The 27,543-nt window shown below is 45.8% G+C and overlaps 1 protein-coding gene across 4 annotated transcripts in view; it reads left to right on the plus strand.

The window, feature by feature from the left end:
• Nucleotides 1-27,543, plus strand: part of LOC106591937 (multidrug resistance-associated protein 1) — a 90,996-nt gene that overhangs the window by 49,287 nt on the left and 14,166 nt on the right. For 3 of the 4 annotated variants that reach the window (XM_045715878.1, XM_045715877.1, XM_045715876.1), the window contains 12 exons: nt 3,378-3,465; nt 3,733-3,802; nt 4,130-4,256; nt 4,898-5,074; nt 6,623-6,790; nt 11,374-11,551; nt 21,103-21,154; nt 22,401-22,515; nt 22,868-23,075; nt 23,933-24,119; nt 25,471-25,594; nt 26,066-26,265. In XM_045715878.1, coding sequence (XP_045571834.1) covers nt 3,378-3,465; nt 3,733-3,802; nt 4,130-4,256; nt 4,898-5,074; nt 6,623-6,790; nt 11,374-11,551; nt 21,103-21,154; nt 22,401-22,515; nt 22,868-23,075; nt 23,933-24,119; nt 25,471-25,594; nt 26,066-26,265 — 1,694 coding nt within the window. Of the gene's footprint in view, nt 1-3,377; nt 3,466-3,732; nt 3,803-4,129; nt 4,257-4,897; nt 5,075-6,622; nt 6,791-11,373; nt 11,552-14,767; nt 14,909-21,102; nt 21,155-22,400; nt 22,516-22,867; nt 23,076-23,932; nt 24,120-25,470; nt 25,595-26,065; nt 26,266-27,543 lie in introns of those variants that run through there. The other variant, XM_045715879.1, reaches the window with a different exon arrangement.

The following is a 27,543-nucleotide window of genomic DNA, read 5'->3' on the forward strand; positions in this document are numbered from 1 at the left end:
TCCACTCCTGTTGCCAAGTCCACATTTTGCATACATTTGGTGTATCATTTTACTGTAAGAAATGCTGAATTCTGCTGGAGTTGGGCTATTATTAAGGATAAAGCCCTATTCACACGGGACTAGTATTACTACAGAATGTTGGTTATGTATTTATTATTGAGGATAAAGCCCTATTCACACAGGACTAGTAGTACTACAGAATGTTGGTTATGTATTTATTATTAAGGATAAAGCCCTATTCACACAGGACTAGTAGTACTACAGAATTTTGGTTATGTATTTATTATTAAGGATAAAGCCCTATTCACACAGGACTAGTAGTACTACAGAATGTTGGTTATGTATTTATTATTAAGGATAAAGCCCTATTCACACAGGACTAGTAGTACTACAGAATGTTGGTTATGTATTTATTATTAAGGATAAAGCCCTATTCACACGGGACTAGTATTACTACAGAATGTTGGTTATGTATTTATTATTAAGGATAAAGCCCTATTCACACAGGACTAGTAGTACTACAGAATGTTGGTTATGTATTTATTATTAAGGATAAAGCCCTATTCACACGGGACTAGTATTACTACAGAATGTTGGTTATGTATTTATTATTAAGGATAAAGCCCTATTCACACAGGACTAGTAGTACTACAGAATGTTGGTTATGTATTTATTATTAAGGATAAAGCCCTATTCACACGGGACTAGTAGTACTACAGAATGTTGGTTATGTATTTATTATAAGGAAAAGCCCGTTATTCACACAGGACTAGTAGTACTACAGAATGTTGGTTATGTATTTATTATTAAGGATAAAGCCCTATTCACACGGGACTAGTAGTACTACAGAATGTTGGTTATGTATTTATTACACCAGAATGTCCGTTATTCCAGAGGACGATTAGGACGGGATAAGTTTTTTCCAAACTGCCCCCTGTAATTCTTTATTTTTGTCATTCTATAAATTGTCCAGGCGATAACAGGCTATACTGGTAACTCCAGCGATAACAGGCTATACTGGTAACTCCAGTGATAACAAGACTATACTGGTAACTCCAGCGATAACAGGCTACACTGGTAACTCCAGCGATATCAGGCTATACTGGTAACTCCAGCGATAACGGGCTATACTGGTAACTCCTGTGATAACAGGCTACACTGGTAACTCCAGCGATAACAGGCTATACTGGTAACTCCAGTGATAACAGGCTATACTGGTAACTCCAGCGATAACAGGCTATACTGGTAACTCCAGTGATAACAGGCTATACTGGTAACTCCAGTGATAACAGGCTACACTGGTAACTCCAGTGATAACAGGCTACACTGGTAACTCCAGCGATAACAGGCTATACTGGTAACTCCAGTGATAACAGGCTATACTGGTAACTCCAGCGATAACAGGCTATACTGGTAACTCCAGCGATAACAGGCTATACTGGTAACTCCAGCGATAACAGGCTATACTGGTAACTCCAGTGATAACAGGCTATACTGGTAACTCCAGCTATAACAGGCTATACTGGTAACTCCAGTGATAACAGGCTATACTGGTAACTCCAGCGATAACAGGCTATACTGGTAACTCCAGCGATAACAGGCTATACTGGTAACTCCAGCGATAACAGGCTATACTGGTAACTCCAGCGATAACAGGCTATACTGGTAACTCCAGCGATAACAGGCTATACTGGTAACTCCAGCGATAACAGGCTATACTGGTAACTCCAGCGATAACAGGCTATACTGGTAACTCCAGCGATAACAGGCTATACTGGTAACTCCAGCGATAACAGGCTATACTGGTAACTCCAGCGATAACAGGCTATACTGGTAACTCCAGCGATAACAGGCTATACTGGTAACTCCAGCGATAACAGGCTATACTGGTAACTCCAGCGATAACAGGCTATACTGGTAACTCCAGCGATAACAGGCTATACTGGTAACTCCAGCGATAACAGGCTATACTGGTAACTCCAGCGATAACAGGCTATACTGGTAACTCCAGCGATAACAGGCTATACTGGTAACTCCAGTGATAACAGGCTACACTGGTAACTCCAGCGATATCAGGCTACACTGGTAACTCCAGCGATATCAGGCTATACTGGTAACTCCAGTGATAACAGGCTATACTGGTAACTCCAGTGATAACAGGCTACACTGTGCTAATGTCAGATAGCCTGAAATAATATAAGACAACCTCCATGTAGCCTAAATTGCACAATCAAGGGATTGTTTCTATTTATTCAACCCGCCCTTCAGCCAACCAACCAACCACCAGCCAACCACCCGCCCTTCAGCCAACCAACCAACCACCAGCCAACCACCCGCCCTTCAGCCAACCAACCAACCACCAGCCAACCACCCGCCCTTCAGCCAACCAACCAACCACCAGCCAACCACCCGCCCTTCAGCCAACCAACCAACCACCAGCCAACCACCCGCCCTTCAGCCAACCAACCAACCACCAGCCAACCACCCGCCCTTCAGCCAACCAACCAACCACCAGCCAACCACCCGCCCTTCAGCGACCTTTCATCCACCCGCCCTTCAGCCACCCACCCACCCGCCCTTCAGCCACCCTACCACCCGCCCATCAGTCGCCGCCCTTCAGCCAACCAACCACCAGCCACCCATCCGCCTGCAGATATAACTGAGGGACTGTGGGTTATGAATCAACCTGCGCATCACTAATGTGCATCCTCTCCCTGCTGTCTCCTTCCTCCATCTCTGTCTCTCTCTTTCTCTCTCCTTCCATCTCTCTCTCCCTGTCTCTTTTTCTCTCCTTCCTCCATCTGTCTCTCTCTTTCTCTCTCCCTCCATCTCTCTCTTTCTCTCTCCCTCCATCTGTCTCTCTCCCTCCCTGTCTCTTTCTCTCTCCTTCCTCCATCTCTGTCTCTCTCTTTCTCTCTCCTTCCTCCATCTGTCTCTCTCTTTCTCTCTCCCTCCATCTCTCTCTTTCTCTCTCCTTCCATCTCTCTCTCCCTGTCTCTTTCTCCTTCCTCCATCTCTCTCTCTCTTCCTCTCTCCCTCCATCTGTCTCTCTCCCTCCATCTGTCTCTCTCTCCCCCCGTCTCTTTCTCTCTCCTTCCTCCATCTCTGTCTCTCTCTTTCTCTCTCCCTCCATCTCTCTCTTTCTCGCTCCCTCCATCTCTCTCTTTCTCTCTCCCTCCATCTGTCTCTCTCTCTCCCTGTCTCTTTCTCTCTCCTTCCTCCATCACTGTCTCTCTCTTTCTCTCTCCTTCCTCCATCTGTCTCTCTTTCTATCTCCCTCCATCTCTCTCTGTCTCTCTCCCTCCATCTTTCTCTCTCCCTCCATCTGTCTCTCTCTCTCCCCGTCTTTCTCTCTCCTTCCCTCCATCTCTCTGCAGGCCAGTGTTTCTATGAAACGTCTGTGTGTGTTTCTGTCTCATGAGGAGCTGCAGGAGGACAGTGTGGAGCGCAGGGCTGTAGCAGGCTGTGAGTCACACACACACACACACACACACACACACACACACACACACACACACACACACACACACACACACACACACACACACACACAGAGTGAGAAACACACACAGACAGAGTGAGAAACACAGGCAGACAGAGTGAGAAACACAGGCAGAAAGGTCATCCCAGCCTCTGTACCAGATGCTGTTTGATGTGTTAGTCTTTGATGAGGCTCTCTCTCTCTCTACTCTCTTCCTCTCTCTCCTCTTTTATGTCTTCCTCTGTTCCCAGGCTCAGACAGCATCTCCATTGAGGACGGGGTGTTCAGCTGGTCTAGAAACGACACCCCCACTCTGAAGAGGTATTGCTCAAAGAAGTGTGTGTGTTGTCCTATGTATTCACCCCCCTCTCTCATATCAGTTGGAGGCTTACTGCACATTCTATTACTATAGTATACATACACACAGCCTCTAACTCCTCTCTGGCCGTCTCGTTCTCCCTCTCTCGCTCTCCCTCGCTGTCTCGCTCTCCCTCGCTGTCTCGCTCTCCCTCGCTGTCTCGCTCTCCCTCGCTGTCTCGCTCTCCCTTTCTCTCTCTCTCCCAACTCTCCTTCTCTCCCTCTCTCTCTCTTTCTCCCAACTCTCCCTCTCTCCCTCTCTCCCTCTCTCCCCTCTCTGTGTGTCTGCAGGTTGAGTGTACATATCCCAGATGGGTCTCTGGTAGCTGTGGTGGGACACGTTGGCTCAGGGAAATCCTCTCTGCTCTCTGCTCTGCTGGGGGAGATGGAGAAACTAGAGGGATCTGTCTCTGTCAAGGTACATACACACTTCAGGCTGACAACACAGAGAGAGAGATGTGATTGGGTGTTGTTCTTTTAAGGAGATTGGAAACTCCTATATTTCTATTATTTTGGACAGTTCAGGTGTGTTGCCAGGGAGACGGATAGTAGGGGTGTTGACAGAAGCTGGCCAAGGCGGGGCTCCAACCCACGTCACCAGGGCATGGGGTCCAGAGTCTGGAGCTAAGACACCAGACCACGGCATGATGTAGTTGGTTTTAACATCAGCAGCTATGACTGTTGATGCTATGTGTGTCTCTCTCTCTCCCTCTCCCTCTCCCTCTCTCTCTCTCTCTCCCTCTCTCTCTCTCTCCCTCTCCCTCTCTCTCTCTCCCTCTCTCCCTCTTTCTCTCTCTCTCCCCTCCCTCTCCCCCTCTCTCCCCTCCTCTCTCTCTCTCTCTTCCGTCTCCCTCTCCCTCTCCCTCTCTCTCTCTCTCTCTCTCCCCTCTCCCTCTCCCTCTCTCTCTCTCTCTCTCTGCTCTCCCTCTCTCCCTCTCTCTGCCTCCCTCCCTCCCTCCCTCCCTCCCTCCCTCCCTCCCTCTCTCTCTCTCTCTCTCTCTCTCTCTCTCTCCCTCTCCCTCTCTCTCTCTCTCTCTCTCTCTCTCTCTCTCTCTCCAGGGCTCTGTGGCCTATGTACCTCAGCAGGCATGGATCCAGAATGCCACCCTGAAAGACAACATAGTGTTTGGTCAGGAAAGGAAGGAGAGCTGGTACCACAGAGTGGTGGAGGCCTGCGCCCTGCTGCCAGACCTGGAGATCCTGCCTGCTGGAGACGGCACTGAGATCGGGGAGAAGGTGAGGACAGGAGGGGGTCTGGTGGGGGTTAGATCAGGGAGAAGGTGAGGACAGGAGGGGGTCTGGTGGGGGTTAGATCAGGGAGAAGGTGAGGACAGGAGGGGGTCTGGTGGGGGTTAGGGTTAGATCAGGGAGAAGGTGAGGACAGGAGGGGGTCTGGTGGGGGTTAAGGTTAGATCAGGGAGAAGGTGAGGACAGGAAGGGGTCTGGTGGGGGTTAGATCAGGGAGAAGGTGAGGACAGGAGGGGGTCTGGTGGAGGATAGGGTTAGATCAGGGAGAAGGTGAGGACAGGAGGGGGTCTGGTGGGGGTTAGGGTTAGATCAGGGAGAAGGTGAGGACAGGAGGGGGTCTGGTGGGGGTTAGATCAGGGAGAAGGTGAGGACAGGAGAGGGTCTGGTGGGGGGTAAGGTTAGATCAGGGAGAAGGTGAGGACAGGAGGGGGTCTGATGGTGAGGCCATGGTCACTGGTTTTGTAAGTGCTGGGACCCACTGGTAGGCCCAGGAGAGGACCCAGGTTGTTGGTTTGAAACACTCCCTGTGTGCCTTGAGATAATGTATCCTGCTGTACAGGTAGTGAGATAATGTATCCTGCTGTACAGGTAGTGAGATAATGTATCCTGCTGTACAGGTAGTGAGATAATGTATCCTGCTGTACAGGTAGTGAATAGAGAACCCATGTCTGGTCTTGAGATAATGTATCCTGCTGTACAGGTAGTGAGATAATGTATCCTGCTGTACAGGTAGTGAGATAATGTATCCTGCTGTACAGGTAGTGAGATAATGTATCCTGTTGTACAGGTGGTGAGATAATGTATCCTGCTGTACAGGTGGTGAGATAATGTATCCTGCTGTACAGGTGGTGAATAGAGAACCCATGTCTGGTCTTGAGATAATGTATCCTGCTATACAGGTAGTGAGATAATGTATCCTGCTGTACAGGTAGTGAGATAATGTATCCTGCTGTACAGGTAGTGAGATAATGTATCCTGCTGTACAGGTGGTGAGATAATGTATCCTGCTGTACAGGTAGTGAGATAATGTATCCTGCTGTACAGGTAGTGAGATAATGTATCCTGCTGTACAGGTGGTGAGATAATGTATCCTGCTGTACAGGTAGTGAGATAATGTATCCTGCTGTACAGGTGGTGAGATAATGTATCCTGCTGTATAGGTGGTGAGATAATGTATCCTGCTGTACAGGTGGTGAGATAATGTATCCTGCTGTACAGGTGGTGAGATAATGTATCCTGCTGTACAGGTAGTGAGATAATGTATCCTGCTGTACAGGTAGTGAGATAATGTATCCTGCTGTACAGGTAGTGAGATAATGTATCCTGCTGTACAGGTAGTGAGATAATGTATCCTGCTGTACAGGTGGTGAGATAATGTATCCTGCTGTACAGGTAGTGAGATAATATATCCTGCTGTACAGGTAGTGAGATAATGTATCCTGCTGTACAGGTGGTGAATAGAGAACCCATGTCTGGTCTTGGGTACTGGCAGTATTGATGTATTTTAACACAGGTGTCTTCCCTCCTCCTCTTCAGGGTGTGAACCTGTCAGGGGGTCAGAAGCAGAGGGTCAGTCTGGCCAGGGCGGTCTACTGCGACTGTGCTGTCTATCTATTGGACGATCCTCTGTCGGCGGTTGACGCCCACGTGGGCAAACACATCTTCGAGAAGGTTGTCGGGCCCCAGGGCGTCCTCAAGGACAGGGTAAGAGGTCCTAACCCCAAAACAGAGGTCAGGGTTTATTATAGGGATGTGTTTTGGTGTGTGTGATAAGTTTGGATTTGGTTTACAGTGTGAGTCTGTGTGTATCTTCCTTCAGACATGGGACGTCCTTGCTGGGGGCTGAACTAAGTAGACCAGACCCAGCTGTTATCTGGTTCATCTACAGTCAATAAACTAAGTAGACCAGACCCAGCTGTTATCTGGTTCATATTATACAGTCAATAAACTAAGTAGACCAGACCCAGCTGTTATCTGGTTCATCTACAGTCAATAAACTAAGTAGACCAGACCCAGCTGTTATCTGGTTCATATTATACAGTCAATAAACTAAGTAGACCAGACCCAGCTGTTATCTGGTTCATCTACAGTCAATGAACTAAGTAGACCAGACCCAGCTGTTATCTGGTTCATATTATACAGTCAATGAACTAAGTAGACCAGACCCAGCTGTTATCTGGTTCATATTATACAGTCAATGAACTAAGTAGTCCAGACCCAGCTGTTATCTGGTTCATCTACAGTCAATAAACTAAGTAGACCAGACCCAGCTGTTATCTGGTTCATATTATACAGTCAATGAACTAAGTAGACCAGACCCAGCTGTTATCTGGTTCATCTACAGTCAATAAACTAAGTAGACCAGACCAAGCTGTTATCTGGTTCATATTATACAGTCAATGAACTAAGTAGACCAGACCCAGCTGTTATCTGGTTCATCTACAGTCAATGAACTAAGTAGACCAGACCCAGCTGTTATCTGGTTCATATTATACAGTCAATGAACTAAGTAGACCAGACCCAGCTGTTATCTGGTTCATCTACAGTCAATGAACTAAGTAGACCTGACCCAGCTGTTATCTGGTTCATATTATACAGTCAATGAACTAAGTAGACCAGACCCAGCTGTTATCTGGTTAATCTACAGTCAATGAACTAAGTAGACCAGACCCAGCTGTTATCTGGTTCATATTATACAGTCAATGAACTAAGTAGACCAGACCCAGCTGTTATCTGGTTCATCTACAGTCAATGAACTAAGTAGACCAGACCCAGCTGTTATCTGGTTCATATTATACAGTCAATGAACTAAGTAGACCAGACCCAGCTGTTATCTGGTTCATATCTACAGTCAATAAACTAAGTAGACCAGACCCAGCTGTTATCTGGTTCATATTATACAGTCAATGAACTAAGTAGACCAGACCCAGCTGTTATCTGGTTCATCTACAGTCAATAAACTAAGTAGACCAGACCCAGCTGTTATCTGGTTCATATTATACAGTCAATGAACTAAGTAGACCAGACCCAGCTGTTATCTGGTTCATCTACAGTCAATGAACTAAGTAGACCAGACCCAGCTGTTATCTGGTTCATATTATACAGTCAATGAACTAAGTAGACCAGACCCAGCTGTTATCTGGTTCATCTACAGTCAATGAACTAAGTAGACCAGACCCAGCTGTTATCTGGTTCATATTATACAGTCAATGAACTAAGTAGACCAGACCCAGCTGTTATCTGGTTCATCTACAGTCAATGAACTAAGTAGACCAGACCCAGCTGTTATCTGGTTCATATTATACAGTCAATGAACTAAGTAGACCAGACCCAGCTGTTATCTGGTTCATCTACAGTCAATGAACTAAGTAGACCAGACCCAGCTGTTATCTGGTTCATATTATACAGTCAATGAACTAAGTAGACCAGACCCAGCTGTTATCTGGTTCATATTATACAGTCAATGAACTAAGTAGACCAGACCCAGCTGTTATCTGGTTCATCTACAGTCAATGAACTAAGTAGACCAGACCCAGCTGTTATCTGGTTCATATTATACAGTCAATGAACTAAGTAGACCAGACCCAGCTGTTATCTGGTTCATCTACAGTCAATGAACTAAGTAGACCAGACCCAGCTGTTATCTGGTTCATATTATACAGTCAATGAACTAAGTAGACCAGACCCAGCTGTTATCTGGTTCATCTACAGTCAATGAACTAAGTAGACCAGACCCAGCTGTTATCTGGTTCATATTATACAGTCAATGAACTAAGTAGACCAGACCCAGCTGTTATCTGGTTCATCTACAGTCAATGAACTAAGTAGACCAGACCCAGCTGTTATCTGGTTCATATTATACAGTCAATGAACTAAGTAGACCAGACCCAGCTGTTATCTGGTTCATCTACAGTCAATGAACTAAGTAGACCAGACCCAGCTGTTATCTGGTTCATATTATACAGTCAATGAACTAAGTAGACCAGACCCAGCTGTTATCTGGTTCATCTACAGTCAATGAACTAAGTAGACCAGACCCAGCTGTTATCTGGTTCATATTATACAGTCAATGAACTAAGTAGACCAGACCCAGCTGTTATCTGGTTCATCTACAGTCAATGAACTAAGTAGACCAGACCCAGCTGTTATCTGGTTCATATTATACAGTCAATGAACTAAGTAGACCAGACCCAGCTGTTATCTGGTTCATATTATACAGTCAATGAACTAAGTAGACCAGACCCAGCTGTTATCTGGTTCATCTACAGTCAATGAACTAAGTAGACCAGACCCAGCTGTTATCTGGTTCATATTATACAGTCAATGAACTAAGTAGACCAGACCCAGCTGTTATCTGGTTCATCTACAGTCAATGAACTAAGTAGACCAGACCCAGCTGTTATCTGGTTCATATTATACAGTCAATGAACTAAGTAGACCAGACCCAGCTGTTATCTGGTTCATCTACAGTCAATGAACTAAGTAGACCAGACCCAGCTGTTATCTGGTTCATATTATACAGTCAATGAACTAAGTAGACCAGACCCAGCTGTTATCTGGTTCATATTATACAGTCAATGAACTAAGTAGACCAGACCCAGCTGTTATCTGGTTCATCTACAGTCAATGAACTAAGTAGACCAGACCCAGCTGTTATCTGGTTCATCTACAGTCAATGAACTAAGTAGACCAGACCCAGCTGTTATCTGGTTCATATTATACAGTCAATGAACTAAGTAGACCAGACCCAGCTGTTATCTGGTTCATATTATACAGTCAATGAACTAAGTAGACCAGACCCAGCTGTTATCTGGTTCATATTATACAGTCAATGAACTAAGTAGACCAGACCCAGCTGTTATCTGGTTCATATTATACAGTCAATGAACTAAGTAGACCAGACCCAGCTGTTATCTGGTTCATATTATACAGTCAATGAACTAAGTAGACCAGACCCAGCTGTTATCTGGTTCATATTATACAGTCAATGAACTAAGTAGACCAGACCCAGCTGTTATCTGGTTCATCTACAGTCAATGAACTAAGTAGACCAGACCCAGCTGTTATCTGGTTCATATTATACAGTCAATGAACTAAGTAGACCAGACCCAGCTGTTATCTGGTTCATATTATACAGTCAATGAACTAAGTAGACCAAACCCAGCTGTTATCTGGCTCATATTATACAGTCAATGAACTAAGTAGACCAGACCCAGCTGTTATCTGGTTCATATTATACAGTCAATGAACTAAGTAGACCAAACCCAGCTGTTATCTGGTTCATATTATACAGTCAATGAACTAAGTAGACCAGACCCAGCTGTTATCTGGTTCATCTACAGTCAATTAACTAAGTAGACCAGACCCAGCTGTTATCTGGTTCATATTATACAGTCAATGAACTAAGTAGACCAGACCCAGCTGTTATCTGGTTCATATTATACAGTCAATGAACTAAGTAGACCAGACCCAGCTGTTATCTGGTTCATATTATACAGTCAATGAACTAAGTAGACCAGACCCAGCTGTTATCTGGTTCATATTATACAGTCAATGAACTAAGTAGTCCAGACCCAGCTGTTATCTGGTTCATCTACAGTCAATGAACTAAGTAGACCAGACCCAGCTGTTATCTGGTTCATATTATACAGTCAATGAACTAAGTAGACCAGACCCAGCTGTTATCTGGTTCATCTACAGTCAATGAACTAAGTAGACCAGACCCAGCTGTTATCTGGTTCATCTACAGTCAATGAACTAAGTAGACCAGACCCAGCTGTTATCTGGTTCATATTATACAGTCAATGAACTAAGTAGACCAGACCCAGCTGTTATCTGGTTCATATTATACAGTCAATGAACTAAGGTAAATGGTAAATATCCTAGGTGAACTATCTTCATTTATCCACCATCTTTGAAACGGACTCAACCGCACAAATCCCCGGCTGTCCAGTCTTCAGTCAGCTGTTCATTCAAAATATACAGTATATGTACTGTATATATACTCAGTGTACAAAACATGCTCTTTCCATGACATAGATTGACCAGGTGAATCCAGGTGATCCCTTATTGATGTCACTTGTTAAATCCACTTCAATCAGTATAGATGAAGGGGAGGAGACGGGTTAAATAATGATTTTTAAGCCTTGAGACAACTGAGAGATGGATTGTGTCTGTGTGCCATATCTATCTTCAACCTGTCAATTCAACTAAAATCCCTTAATATACTGTATCTGTTTAAAAAGTCCTTATCTTGACCCTCTGTGTGTTTGTCTCTGTCTCCGTAGACTCGTGTCCTGGTGACCCACGGTCTGAGCTTCCTGCCCCAGGCAGATCTGATCCTGGTGATGGTGGAGGGAGAGATCACTGAGATGGGCTCCTACCTGGAGCTGATGGCACGTGACGGGGCCTTCGCTGAGTTCCTCAGGACCTACGCCAACAAAGAGCAGGAAGATGACGAATCAGGTGACATATATTATCTTCATCATCAGCTATACCTCCTTACCTACTCTAACCATCATCATCATCAGCAGCAGCTAGCTACATCTCTACACTATAACCACTGTAGTCATTGTCACCATTTGTCATGTCATCATCTGTATAACCACTATAGTCATTGTCACCATTTGTCATGTCATCATCTCTATAACCACTGTAGTCATAGTCACCATTTGTCATGTCATCATCTCTATAACCACTGTAGTCATAGTCACCATTTGTCATGTCATCATCTCTATAACCACTGTAGTCATAGTCACCATTTGTCATGTCATCATCTGTATAACCACTGTAGTCATAGTCACCATTTGTCATGTCATCATCTCTATAACCACTGTAGTCATAGTCACCATTTGTCATGTCATCATCTCTATAACCACTATAGTCATTGTCACCATTTGTCATGTCATCATCTCTATAACCACTATAGTCATAGTCACCATTTGTCATGTCATCATCTCTATAACCACTGTAGTCATTGTCACCATTTGTCATGTCATCATCTCTATAACCACTATAGTCATTGTCACCATTTGTCATGTCATCATCTCTATAACCACTGTAGTCATTGTCACCATTTGTCATGTCATCATCTGTATAACCACTGTAGTCATAGTCACCATTTGTCATGTCATCATCTGTATAACCACTATAGTCATTGTCACCATTTGTCATGTCATCATCTGTTTTGTCCTCTATTTGAAAACATGTGATTCCATTGTTCCAGTTCATCACAGAGAGAAAGTCCCTCCCCCTCCGTACCAGTTTAACACCACCACATTAGCACCGTCTCCCCTGCTTGTTGTCCGTACCAGTTTAACACCACCACATTAGCACCGTCTCCCCTGCTTGTTGTCCGTACCAGTTTAACACCACCACATTAGCACCGTCTCCCCTGCTTGTTGTCCGTACCAGTTTAACACCACCACATTAGCACCGTCTCCCCTGCTTGTTGTCCGTACCAGTTTAACACCACCACATTAGCACCGTCTCCCCTGCTTGTTGTCCGTACCAGTTTAACACCACCACATTAGCACCGTCTCCCCTGCTTGTTGTCCGTACCAGTTTAACACCACCACATTAGCACCGTCTCCCCTGCTTGTTGTCCGTACCAGTTTAACACCACCACATTAGCACCGTCTCCCCTGCTTGTTGTCCGTACCAGTTTAACACCACCACATTAGCACCGTCTCCCCTGCTTGTTGTCCGTACCAGTTTAACACCACCACATTAGCACCGTCTCCCCTGCTTGTTGTCCGTACCAGTTTAACACCACCACATTAGCACCGTCTCCCCTGCTTGTTGTCCGTACCAGTTTAACACCACCACATTAGCACCGTCTCCCCTGCTTGTTGTCCATACCAGTTTAACACCACCACATTAGCACCGTCTCCCCTGCTTGTTGTCCGTACCAGTTTAACACCACCACATTAGCACCGTCTCCCCTGCTTGTTGTCCGTACCAGTTTAACACCAACACATTAGCGCCGTCTCCCCTGCTTGTTGTCCGTACCAGTTTAACACCACCACATTAGCACCGTCTCCCCTGCTTGTTGTCCGTACCAGTTTAACACCACCACATTAGCACCGACTCCCCTGCTTGTTGTCCGTACCAGTTTAACACCACCACATTAGCACCGACTCCCCTGCTTGTTGTCCGTACCAGTTTAACGCCACCACATTAGCACCGTCTCCCCTGCTTGTTGTCCGTACCAGTTTAACACCACCACATTAGCGCCGTCTCCCCTGCTTGTTGTCCGTACCAGTTTAACACCACCACATTAGCACCGTCTCCCCTGCTTGTTGTCCGTACCAGTTTAACACCACCACATTAGCACCGTCTCCCCTGCTTGTTGTCCGTACCAGTTTAACACCACCACATTAGCACCGTCTCCCCTGCTTGTTGTCCGTACCAGTTTAACACCACCACATTAGCACCGCCTCCCCTGCTTGTTGTCCGTACCAGTTTAACACCACCACATTAGCACCGACTCCCCTGCTTGTTGTGTGTTCAGCGTTTTAAACTAGTCATATTACATAATGGTTTGTCTCTCTCCTTTCGTCAGGGTTGGGTAGGTTACTTTATAAATGTAATCTGTTACAATTACCAGTTACCTGTCAAATTGTAATCAGTAATGTAATTTTTGGATTACTCATTAACGATTACAGTAATGTAATCTGATTACTTTTGGATTACTTTCATTAGAAGAAGACAAAAAGGATCCATCAAACACATTTGGTGTGTCGTCATAGTGGTTTCTGATTGGTGGTCATCATTTGGTGTGTCGTCATAGTGGTTTCTGATTGGTGGTCATCATTTGGTGTGTCGACATAGTGGTTTCTGATTGGTGGTCATCATTTGGTGTGTCGACATAGTGGTTTCTGATTGGTGGTCATCATTTGGTGTGTCGACATAGTGGTTTCTGATTGGTGGTCATCATTTGGTGTGTCGACATAGTGTTTTCTGATTGGTGGTCAGACTGTCTCAGGTGGAAAAATCTTAAATTTGCACCTTTTTTGAATGTTGAATTGAATGTCATTCAGAAAACCGAAAGGTGCCATAATGTATTTTTTCACAAACATCCTGTCTATATGTAATAGTAATCCAATAAGTAATTATCTAGTTTTTCAAAAGTATCTGTAGTCGGATTACAATATGTTTGCTGGTAGCGTAACAGATTAGTTATATATTTTTTTGTAATCAGATTACATTTAATGTATTACATGTAATCAGTTACTTCCCAACCCTGCCTTTTACTATTGTTTTTCTATTTAATGTATTTTTACGTTTGTCTCTTTCTCTTTCTCCTTCGCGCTCTCTCTCATCTCCCTCATCTCTCTTCTCTCTCTCTTTCTCCCCTTCTCTCTATCTCTCCTTCAATCTCTCTCTCTCTCTCTCTCTCTCTCCTCTCTTTCTCCTTCTCTCTCCTTCACTCTCTTCTCTCTCTCTCTCTCCTTCGCTCTCTCTCTCTCCTTCGCTCTCTCTCTCTCCTTCGCTCTCTCTCTCTCTCCTTCGCTCTCTCTCTCTCTCCTTCGCTCTCTCTCTCTCTCTCCTTCGCTCTCTCTCTCTCTCTCTCGCTCTCTCTCCTTTGCTCGCTCTCTCTCCTTTGCTCTCTCTCTCTCCTTCTCTCTCTCTCATTCTCTCTTTCTTTCATCCCCCTTTTTTGTCCTGTCTGCCATTCAGAAGAGGGGAGGGAGGAGGAGGAGGATACTGAAGGTTTGATTGGTTGTCTGTCCCCTAGGAGACTTGGGTTGTGTCCCAAATGGAACCATATTCACTATGTAGTGTACTTGTTTTGACCAGAGCCATATGAGTCCTATGTAGGGAATAGAGCGCCATCTGGGACACAGCATTGGTTTAGTTAGTGTCTCTATCCTTATACAGGCTACCTCTCCTTGTCTTCTCCCTCTTTCCCTTAACAAACACTACTGATCTGGACTGGTAGCTTTGTTCCACCATCCTGATCTGTTAGGAGAGCACAGGGGTCAGGATGGGGTCAGGCTACAGGACTGGTGTGGCGATAAAAATAAAAAATAAACTAGTTTGTCTTGACATGAAATAATTGGTTTAGTTGGGTGGAATTCCAGGAATTATTTTCACATCAGTATCTCTGATTTCAGATTGTCACTCTGATCTGAGGGTATGAGGTCACTCTGATCTGAGGGTATGAGGTCACTCTGATCTGAGGGTATGAGGTCACTCTGATCTGAGGGTATGAGGTCACTCTGATCTGAGGGTATGAGGTCACTCTGATCTGAGGGTATGAGGTCACGAGGTCACTGGTATGAGGTCACGAGGTCACTGATCTGAGGCTATGAGGTCACTCTGATCTGAGGGTAAGAGATCACTGATCTGAGGGTAAGAGGTCACTCTGATCTGAGGCTATGAGACAAGGGTGGTAGGCCATGTAAAGGCCGTGTAAAGATGGCCCTGCAGTATGGACACACAGACCGGCTGGCTCATGCATGTGTTTGCATGTCAGCTACACTACAGCAGCACTCCTAGTCCAAGTCCATGTTGTTTTCAACTCTAAAACCTGACACTTTGTTCACTTTGTTGTTGAGTTAATCTGTGATGATGGGTGGGTTCTGAGCTGGATGGGTGGGAGGAGGGCTGATTGAGTGATGATGGGTGGATAATGGGCTGATTGAGTGATGATGGGTGGGAGGAGGGCTGATTGAGTGATGATGGGTGGGAGGAGGGCTGATTGAGTGATGATGGGTGGGAGGAGGGCTGATTGAGTGATGATGGGTGGGTAATGGGCTGATTGAGTGATGATGGGTGGGAGGAGGGCTGATTGAGTGATGATGGGTGGGTAATGGGCTGATTGAGTGATGATGGGTGGGTAATGGGCTGATTGAGTGATGATGGGTGGGTAATGGGCTGATTGAGTGATGATGGGTGGGAGGAGGGCTGATTGAGTGATGATGGGTGGATAATGGACTGATTGAGTGATGATGGGTGGGAGGAGGGCTGATTGAGTGATGATGGGTGGGTAATGGGCTGATTGAGTGATGATGGGTGGATAATGGACTGATTGAGTGATGATGGGTGGGAGGAGGGCTGATTGAGTGATGATGGGTGGGTAATGGGCTGATTGAGTGATGATGGGTGGATAATGGACTGATTGAGTGATGATGGGTGGGAGGAGGGCTGATTGAGTGATGATGGGTGGGTAATGGGCTGAGGCTGTGAGGTGTTAGGGTTGGAGGGGGCTGGATCCTAGGGTCTGAGTGTGATGGGGAAGAGACTGCTTGAGATTCCGGCTGGCGTTAACACAATTTCACAGTTTGGGTGGAAATGTTCTGATCAATTTGAATGGATTTACAATACTTGAAACCATTTGAGTTATACAGCATCTTGTCAAGGGTTTGACGACATAGAATCACTTTTTCTTTGATGACATAGAAGCACGTTTTGACATGAGCATGGGGTGATGTTTAAAACCATTTTGTTGTGACAACACGGAGAGTTTATCTCACTGGTATCATTATAACATGATATGAGTGATGCTGGATGGATACCCTGGTTGGTATCATTACAACATGATATCAGTGAGACTGGATGGATACCCTGGTTGGTATCACTATAACATGATATCAGTGATGCTGGATGGATACCCTGGTTGGTATCATTACAACATGATATCAGTGAGACTGGATGGATACCCTGGTTGGTATCATTATAACATGATATCAGTGATGCTGGATGGATACCCTGGTTGGTATCATTATAACATGATATCAGTGATGCTGGATGGATACCCTGGTTGGTATCACTATAACATGATATCAGTGATGCTGGATGGATACCCTGGTTGGTATCATTACAACATGATATCAGTGATGCTGGATGGATACCCTGGTTGGTATCATTATAACATGATATGAGTGATGCTGGATGGATACCCTGGTTGGTATCATTATAACATTATATCAGTGATGCTGGATGGATACCCTGGTTGGTATCATTATAACATTATATCAGTGATGCTGGATGGATACCCTGGTTGGTATCATTATAACATTATATCAGTGATGCTGGATGGATACCCTGGTTGGTATCATTATAACATTATATCAGTGATGCTGGATGGATACCCTGGTTGGTATCATTATAACATTATATCAGTGATGCTGGATGGATACCTGGTTGGTATCATTATAACATTATATCAGTGATGCTGGATGGATACCCTGGTTGGTATCATTATAACATTATATCAGTGATGCTGGATGGATACCCTGGTTGGTATCATTATAACATTATATCAGTGATGCTGGATGGATACCCTGGTTGGTATCATTATAACATATCAGTGATGCTGGATGGATACCCTGGTTGGTATCATTATAACATATCAGTGATGCTGGATGGATACCCTGGTTGGTATCATTATAACATTATATCAGTGATGCTGGATGGATACCCTGGTTGGTATCATTACAACATGATATCAGTGACGCTGGATGGATACCCTGGTTGGTATCATTACAACATGATATCAGTGATGCTGGATGGATACCCTGGTTGGTATCATTACAACATGATATCAGTGATGCTGGATGGATACCCTGGTTGGTATCATTATAACATTATATCAGTGATGCTGGATGGATACCCTGGTTGGTATCATTATAACATTATATCAGTGATGCTGGATGGATACCCTGGTTGGTATCATTATAACATGATATGAGTGATGCTGGATGGATACCCTGGTTGGTATCATTATAACATTATATCAGTGATGCTGGATGGATACCCTGGTTGGTATCATTACAACATGATATCAGTGATGCTGGATGGATACCCTGGTTGGTATCATTACAACATGATATCAGTGATGCTGGATGGATACCCTGGTTGGTATCATTATAACATGATATCAGTGATGCTGGATGGATACCCTGGTTGGTATCATTATAACATGATATCAGTGATGCTGGATGGATACCCTGGTTGGTATCATTATAACATTATATGAGTGATGCTGGATGGATACCCTGGTTGGTATCATTATAACATTATATCAGTGATGCTGGATGGATACCCTGGTTGGTATCATTATAACATTATATCAGTGATGCTGGATGGATACCCTGGTTGCTTATGATGTATTCACCCTTAAGCACAGCTCTGGGGTCAGGTTTAGTGTACTTCCCAAAGGGCACCCTATTCCCTGTAAAGTGCACTGCTTTAGACCAGAGCCCTGTATAGTGCACGACTTACCTATTCCCTATATAGTCCACTACTTTTGACCGGGGCCCCATATACCCTATCAAAAGTAGTGCACTATATAGGTAATAGGGTGCATTTGGGAAACATCCTTAGTAGGCTTGGGAGATATACCGTGTATACTGTATAAAGAAGTGTTTAGACATACCGACGGGATGATTTTCCCTCGTTGGGGCTGTGGAGGTACGTGCTACACCACTGTTTTACAACTCTTAAGTTCAGTTGAACAATAAGACATCTAAGATGTGTGAAATAAATGCTATCAAGTTCAGGACTCCAGCTCTGCATTTGGTTTGCTAAGAGATATTCAACCCCCCTCCTAGATTAAGATCCCTGGTGCCCTAAATTGTTTTGTGTGTTTTAGAAACAGCGCCCCCTTGTGTGCACTTCCGGTAATACCGTACTCCTCTGTATGGTTTATTTTTTATTTATTTCACCTTTATTTAACCAGGTAGACCAGTTGAGAACAAGTTCTCATTTGTAACTGCGACCTGGCCAAGATAAAGCAAAGCAGTTCGACACATACAACAACACAGAGTTACACATGGTGTAAACAAACATACAGTCAATAATACAGTAGAAAAAGTCTATATACAGCATGTGCAAATGAGGTAGGATAAGGGAGGTAAGGCAATAAATAGGCCATGGTGGCGAAGTAATTACAATATAGAAATTAAACACTGGAATGGTAGATGTGCAGAAGATGAATGTGCAAGTAGAGATACTGGGGTGCAAAGGAGCAAGATAAATAAATAAATAAATACAGTATGGGGATGTGGTAGATAGATGGGCTGTTTACAGATGGGCTATGAACAGGTGCAGTGATCTGTGAGCTGCTCTGACAGCTGATGCTTAAAGCTAGTGAGGGAGATAAATGTTTCCAGTTTCAGAGATTTTTGCAGTTCGTTCCAGTCATTGGCAGCAGAGAACTGGAAGGAAAGGCGGCCAAAGGAAGAATTGGCTTTGGGGGTGACCAGTGAGATATACCTGCTGGAGCGCGTGCTACGGGTGGGTGCTGCTATGGTGACCAGTGAGCTGAGTTAAGGCGGGGCTTTACCTAGCAGAGACTTGTAGATGACCTGGAGCCAGTGGGTTTGGCAACGAGTATGAAGCGAGGGCCAGCCAACGAGAGCGTACAGGTCGCAGTGGTGGGTAGTGTATGGGGCTTTGGTGACAAAACGGATGGCACTGTGACAGACTGCATCCAATTTGTTGAGTAGAGTGTTGGAGGCTATTTTGTAAATGACATCGCCGAAATCGAAGATCGGTAGGATAGTCAGTTTTACGAGGGTATGTTTGGTAGCATGAGTGAAGGATGCTTTGTTGCAAAATAGGAAGCCAATTCTAGATTTAACTTTGGATTGGAGATGTTTAATGTGAGTCTGGAAGGAGAGTTTACAGTCTAACCAGACACCCAGGTATTTGTAGTTGTCCACATATTCTAAGTCAGAACCGTCCAGAGTAGTGATGCTGGACGGGCGGGCAGGTGCAGGCAGCGATCGGTTGAAGAGCATGCATTTAGTTTTACTTGTATTTAAGAGCAGTTGGAGGCCACGGAAGGAGAGTTGTATGGCATTGAAGCTCGTCTGGAAGTTAGTTAACACAGTGTCCAAAGAGGGGCCAGAAGTATACAGATTGGTGTCGTCTGCGTAGAGGTGGATCAGAGAATCATCAGCAGCAAGAGCGACATCATTGATGTATACAGAGAAGAGATTCGGCCCGAGAATTTAACCCTGTGGCACCCCCATAGAGACTACCAGAGGCCCGGACAACAGGCCCTCCGATTTGACACACTGAACTCTATCAGAGAAGTAGTTGGTAAACCAGGCGAGGCAATCATTTGAGAAACCAAGGCTGTTGAGTCTGCCAATAAGAATGTTGTGATTGACAGAGTCGAAAGCCTTGGCCAGGTCGATGAATACGGCTGCACAGTAATGTCTCTTATCGATGGCGGTTATGATATCGCTTAGGACCTTGAGCGTGGCTGAGGTGCACCCATGACCAGCTCTGAAACCAGATTGCATAGCGGAGAAGGTACGGTGGGATTCGAAATGGTCGGTAATCTGTTTGTTAACTTGACTTTCGAAGACCTTAGAAAGACAGGGTAGGATAGATATAGGTCTGTAGCAGCTTGGGTCTAGAGTGTCACCCCCTTTGAAGAGGGGGATGACCGTGGCAGCTTTCCAATCTATGGGAATCTCAGACGATACGAAAGAGAGGTTGAACAGGCTAGTAATTGGGGTTGCAACAATTTCAACAGATCATTTTAGAAAGAGAGCGTCCAGATTGTCTAGCCCGGCTGATTTGTAGGGGTCCCGAGTTTGCAGCTCTTTCAGAACATCAGCTATCTGGATTTGGGTGAAGGAGAAATGGGTACAGACACGTTATGACGGTATGAACATTCAGAAGGGTTAAATGCCAGAAGACACATTTCAGTTGAATGCATTCAGTTGTACTGACTAGGTATCCCCCCCCCTTCTGCCATCTGGATACTGCTCAACCCTACTCCTTAGTTTCTATTCCTAGTAGTTAAGGTCAGGATTGGGGCGTGGTGATCTGACCTGAGACCAGTGCTAAGGGCAGCTGTTTCCCTGGAGCTGTTCTGACCCAGCTTTGTGTGGTGCTAATGCTGCTATGGTTATTCTAGCTGTGTGTGTGTGCTTGTGTGCTTGTGTGAGATAGTGTATGTGTTTGAGTCTAGAGTGTGTGAGTGTGTGTTGTACTCCCTATAATCAGTGAAAGGCCTGACCAGGTGTCTGTCTCTTCTCTGGGGTGTCTAGACTCTGCACCAAAGAGAGGACTGGAGAATGGACTTCCTGCTGCTGTGATTGGGTGAGTGGACACTCCGCTCTGCTGAAATCCCTGGCTTTACAGCTCATGCTAAACTCTACAAACATCTCAAATCTATGGCTGTGTGCAGGTCGTTACTGTGTTGGATTGAATTCCTACCATAGGCTTAGACAAGGTCAGCTAGAGACTGTCTCTCTGTGTCTCCAGTCAGAACCATACCACTACAACCCTCTCTCTCTCTCTCTCTCTCTCTCTCTCTCCCTCTCCAGTCAGAACCATATCACTACAACCCTCTCTCTCTCGCTCTGTCTGTGTCTCTGTGTCTCTGTGTCTCCAGTCAGAACCATACCACTACAACCCTCTCTCTCTCTCTCTCTCTCTCTCTCTCTCTCTCTCTCTCTCTCTCTCTCTCTCCCTCTCCAGTCAGAACCATACCACTACAACTCTCTCTCTCTCTCTCTCTCCCTCTCCCTCTCCCTCTCCCTCTCCAGTCAGAACCATATCACTACAACCCTCTCTCTCTCTCTCTCTCTCTCTCTCTCTCTCTCTCCCTCCCTCTCCAGTCAGAACCATATCACTACAACCCTCTCTCTCTCTCTCTCTCTCTCTCTCTCTCTCTCTCTCTCTCTCTCTCTCTGTCTGTGTCTCTGTGTCTCCAGTCAGAACCATACCACTACAACCCTCTCCTCTCTCTCTCTCTCTCTCTCTCTCTCCCTCTCCAGTCAGAACCATATCACTACAACCCTCTCTCTCTCTCTCTCTCTCTCTCTCCCTCTCCAGTCAGAACCATATCACTACAACCCTCTCTCTCTCTCTCTCTCTCTCTCTCTCTCTCCCTCTCCAGTCAGAACCATATCACTACAACCCTCTCTCTCTCTCTGTCTGTGTCTCTGTGTCTCTGTGTCTCCAGTCAGAACCATACCACTACAACCCTCTCTCTCTCTCTCTCTCTCTCTCTCTCCCTCTCCAGTCAGAACCATACCACTACAACTCTCTCTCTCTCTCTCTCTCTCTCTCTCTCTCTCTCTCTCTCTCTCTCTCTCTCTCTCTCTCTCTCCAGTCAGAACCATATCACTACAACCCTCTCTCTCTCTCTGTGTCTCCAGTCAGAACCATACCACTACAACCCTCTCTCTCTCTCTGTGTCTCCAGTCAGAACCATACCACTACAACCCTCTCTCTCTCTCTGTGTCTCCAGTCAGAACCATACCACTACAACCCTCTCTCTCTCTCTCTCTCCAATCAGAACCATACCACTACAACCCTCTCTCTCTCTCTGTGTCTCCAGTCAGAACCATACCAGTACATCAGCAGTGAGGACAGAAGGAGAGGTCCTGGGGAAGAAGGCCAAGAACGCTGAGGTGGGGAGAATCACAGAGGCTGACAAGGCCAACACCGGACGGGTAAGAGACTGTGTGAGATCTTAAATGACACCCTATTAACAGTCAATGTAGTATACCAGAGCCTCATAGCAACTGTCCATCTCTTACATTGAACCTAGAATCTCCCTTCTCTTGGTCTCTCTTTCTTTCTTTCTTTCTTTCTCCTCTCTTCTCTTGGTCTCTTTCTCTCTGTTTCTCTCTTCTCTCTTTTCTTGGCCTCTCTCTCTCCTCTTTCTCCCCCTCTCTCTCTCCCCCTCCCCCTCTCTCTCTCCCCCTCCCTCTCTCTCTCTCCCCCTCCCCCTCTCTCTCTCCCCTCCCTCTCTCTCTCTCCCTCTCCCCTCTCTCTCTCCCCTCCCCCTCTCTCTCCCTCTAGGTGAAGTTGTCAGTATTCTGGGAGTATATGAAGGCTATAGGGGTGGTGTTGTCCTGCATCAGTATCTTCCTGTTCTTCAGTCACCACTTCGCCTCTCTCTTCTCTAACTACTGGCTCAGTCTGTGGACTGACGACCCAGTCATCAACGGAACCCAGCCCAGCAGAGAGATGAGACTGGGGGTATACGGAGCTCTGGGGGTCTCACAGGGTAAGGATGTTGGTGTGTGTTAATCTCTGTCTCTGTGGGTGGTGTATCCTGGTCTGTCTACAAGTCTTTATGTTCAACTCTCTCCCTTCTCCCCATACCCCCGTCCCCACTCTCTCTCCCCATACCCCCGTCCCCACACCCCCGTCCCCACTCTCTCTCCCCACACCCCCGTCCCCACTCTCTCTCCCCACACCCCCGTCCCCACTCTCTCTCCCCACACCCCCGTCCCCACTCTCTCTCCCCATACCCCCGTCCCCACTCTCTCTCCCCATACCCCCGTCCCCACTCTCTCTCCCCACACCCCCGTCCCCACTCTCTCTCCCCACACCCCCGTCCCCACTCTCTCTCCCCACACCCCGTCCCCACTCTCTCTCCCCATACCCCCGTCCCCACTCTCTCTCCCCACACCCCCGTCCCCACTCTCTCTCCCCATACCCCCGTCCCCACTCTCTCTCCCCATTCCCCGTCCCCACTCTCTCTCCCCATTCCCCGTCCCCACTCTCTCCCTTCCGCTCTCCTCTCCCTTCTCCCCATACCCCCGTCCCCACTCTCTCCTCCCCTCTCTCTCTCTCTCTCTCTCTCTCACCTTCTTCCCATACCCCCTTCCCCACTCTCTCCTCCCCCTCTCTCTCTCCCCTTCTCCCCATACCCCCTTCCCCACTCTCTCCTCCCCTCTCTCTCTCTCTCTCTCTCTCTCTCTCACCTTCTTCCCATACCCCCTTCCCCACTCTCTCCTCCCCCTCTCTCTCTCCCCTTCTTCCCATACCCCCTTCCCCACTCTCTCCTCCCCCTCTCTCTCTCCCCTTCTTCCCATACCCCCCCCTCTCTCTCCCCATATCTCCTCCCCCCTCTCCCAGGCATAGCTGTGTTCTGCTACTCCATCTCTGTCTCTATGGGTGGTATATTAGCATCACGCTACCTCCACCAGTCCATGCTGTACAACGTACTGCGCTCTCCCATGTCCTTCTTCGAGAGAACCCCCAGCGGTAATCTGGTGAACCGCTTCGCTAAGGAGACAGACACCATTGACTCTGTCATCCCAAGGTTTTTACAGAAAATATCTCTATATATATTTGTACAGAAAATCTTTAAATAATTTTTATTGAATTTTTTTATGTTGTCGATTTTATTGTGTTTGTATAACATTTTTGTGTATGGTGTATTTAAGAAAATGTGAAATTGTCAGAAATGTGTGTGTTGCCTGCTGTTGATACCATGTAATGCTGCCTTATAGAAGTAAATATTTCTGTGTTGCCTGCTGTTGATACCATGTAATGCTGCCTTATAGAAGTAAATATTTCTGTGTTGCCTGCTGTTGATACCATGTAGTGCTGCCTTATAGAAGTAAATATTTCTGTGTTGCCTGCTGTTGATACCATGTAGTGCTGCCTTATAGAAGTAAATATTTCTGTGTTGCCTGCTGTTGATACCATGTAATGCTGCCTTATAGAAGTAAATATTTCTGTGTTGCCTGCTGTTGATACCATGTAATGCTGCCTTATAGAAGTAAATATTTCTGTGTTGCCTGCTGTTGATACCATGTAATGCTGCCTTATAGAAGTAAATATTTCTGTGTTGCCTGCTGTTGATACCATGTAATGCTGCCTTATAGAAGTAAATATTTCTGTGTTGCCTGCTGTTGATACCATGTAATGCTGCCTTATAGAAGTAAATATTTCTGTGTTGCCTGCTGTTGATACCATGTAATGCTGCCTTATAGAAGTAAATATTTCTGTGTTGCCTGCTGTTGATACCATGTAATGCTGCCTTATAGAAGTAAATATTTCTGTGTTGCCTGCTGTTGATACCATGTAATGCTGCCTTATAGAAGTAAATATTTCTGTGTTGCCTGCTGTTGATACCATGTAATGCTGCCTTATAGAAGTAAATATTTCCGTGTTGCCTGCTGTTGATACCATGTAGTGCTGCCTTATAGAAGTAAATATTTCCGTGTTGCCTGCTGTTGATACCATGTAGTGCTGCCTTATAGAAGTAAATATTTCTGTGTTGCCTGCTGTTGATACCATGTAGTGCTGCCTTATAGAAGTAAATATTTCTGTGTTGCCTGCTGTTGATACCATGTAGTGCTGCCTTATAGAAGTAAATATTTCTGTGTTGCCTGCTGTTGATACCATGTAGTGCTGCCTTATAGAAGTAAATATTTCCGTGTTGCCTGCTGTTGATACCATGTAGTGCTGCCTTATAGAAGTAAATATTTCTGTGTTGCCTGCTGTTGATACCATGTAATGCTGCCTTATAGAAGTAAATATTTCCGTGTTGCCTGCTGTTGATACCATGTAGTGCTGCCTTATAGAAGTAAATATTTCTGTGTTGCCTGCTGTTGATACCATGTAATGCTGCCTTATAGAAGTAAGTCCTTCTCTCCTCTCCCCAGTATCATTAAGATGTTCATGGGTTCCATGTTCAACGTAGTAGGATCCTGTGTGGTCATACTGATCGCTACTCCACTAGTGGCTATTATCATACCTCCTCTGGGGATACTCTACTTCTTTGTCCAGGTGGGTTGCTGGGGGGGGGTCTTAGAGAGACAGAGAGAGAAGGGGTTTGTGTGAGAGAGAGGGGGGAGAGAGAGAGACAGAGAGAGGGGGGAGAGTTAGCGAGAGAGATAGAGAGGGGGGGGTGAGAGAGGGGGGAGAGTTAGAGAGAGAGAGACAGAGAGAGGGGGTGTGTGAGAGAGAGGGGGGAGAGTTGGAGAGAGAGACAGAGAGATGGGGTGTGTGAGAGAGAGGGGGGAGAGTTAGAGAGAGACAGAGAGATGGGGTGTGTGTGAGAGAGGGGGAAGAGTTAGAGAGAGAGACTGATAGAGAGGGGGAGAGACAGAGAGAGGGGGTAAGTGAGTGAGAGAGTGAGAGAGACTGAGATAGAGAGGGGGGGTGTGAGGGTGTGTGTGAGAGAGATGCATCCCTCTTTTCCTACTCACTGTTATTTTATCTCCCCCATTTCTCCCTCCATGTCATCCCTCCCCACAGCGTTTCTACGTGGCGTCGTCTCGTCAGTTGAAGCGTCTGGAGTCAGTCAGTCGTTCCCCGGTCTACACACACTTCAACGAGACGTTGCTAGGCACCAGCGTCATCCGAGCCTTTGGGGAGCAGGAGCGCTTCATCAGGGAGAGCGACGGGAGAGTTGACCACAACCAGAAAGCATACTACCCCAGCATCGTAGCCAACCGGTGAGGAGCGTGGTCACACACACCTTTATTGGTTAAATCAATAGTCGTGTTGAGATATAAAATGTCCACACTATAGCAAATATTATTAACATCCACCTGTTCTTTCACATGAAACAGTATGTGTTTATAATCTGTGTTGTAGGTGGCTGGCCGTGCGTCTGGAGTTTGTAGGGAACTGTACCGTAATGTTTCTAATATCTCTCTGTGTTATAGATGGCTGGCCGTGCGTCTGGAGTTTGTAGGGAACTGTACCGTAATGTTTCTAATATCTCTCTGTGTTATAGATGGCTGGCTGTGCGTCTGGAGTTTGTAGGGAACTGTACCGTAATGTTTCTAATATCTCTCTGTGTTGTAGTTGGCTGGCGGTGCGTCTGGAGTTTGTAGGGAACTGTACCGTAATGTTTCTAATATCTCTCTGTGTTGTAGGAGGCTGGCAGTGCGTCTGGAGTTTGTAGGGAACTGTACCGTAATGTTTCTAATATCTCTCTGTGTTTTTGATGGCTGGCCGTGCGTCTGGAGTTTGTAGGGAACTGTACCGTAATGTTTCTAATATCTCTCTGTGTTGTAGTTGGCTGGCGGTGCGTCTGGAGTTTGTAGGGAACTGTACCGTAATGTTTCTAATATCCTCTGTGTTGTAGGAGGCTGGCAGTGCGTCTGGAGTTTGTAGGGAACTGTACCGTAATGTTTCTAATATCTCTCTGTGTTGTAGGTGGCTGGCGGTGCGTCTGGAGTTTGTAGGGAACTGTACCGTATTGTTTCTAATATCTCTCTGTGTTGTAGGAGGCTGGCAGTGCGTCTGGAGGTTGTAGGGAACTATACCGTAATGTTTCTAATATCTCTGTGTTGTAGGTGGCTGGCCGTGCGTCTGGAGTTTGTAGGGAACTGTACCGTAATGTTTCTAAAATCTCTCTGTGTTGTAGGTGGCTGGCCGTGCGTCTGGAGTTTGTAGGGAACTGTACCGTAATGTTTCTAATATCTCTCTGTGTTATAGATGGCTGGCCGTGCGTCTGGAGTTTGTAGGGAACTGTACCGTAATGTTTCTAATATCTCTCTGTGTTATAGATGGCTGGCTGTGCGTCTGGAGTTTGTAGGGAACTGTACCGTAATGTTTCTAATATCTCTCTGTGTTGTAGTTGGCTGGCGGTGCGTCTGGAGTTTGTAGGGAACTGTACCGTAATGTTTCTAATATCTCTCTGTGTTGTAGGAGGCTGGCAGTGCGTCTGGAGTTTGTAGGGAACTGTACCGTAATGTTTCTAATATCTCTCTGTGTTTTTGATG

This window comes from Salmo salar, chromosome ssa03 (genome assembly GCF_905237065.1).
Source record: "Salmo salar chromosome ssa03, Ssal_v3.1, whole genome shotgun sequence".
NCBI lineage: Eukaryota > Metazoa > Chordata > Actinopteri > Salmoniformes > Salmonidae > Salmo > Salmo salar.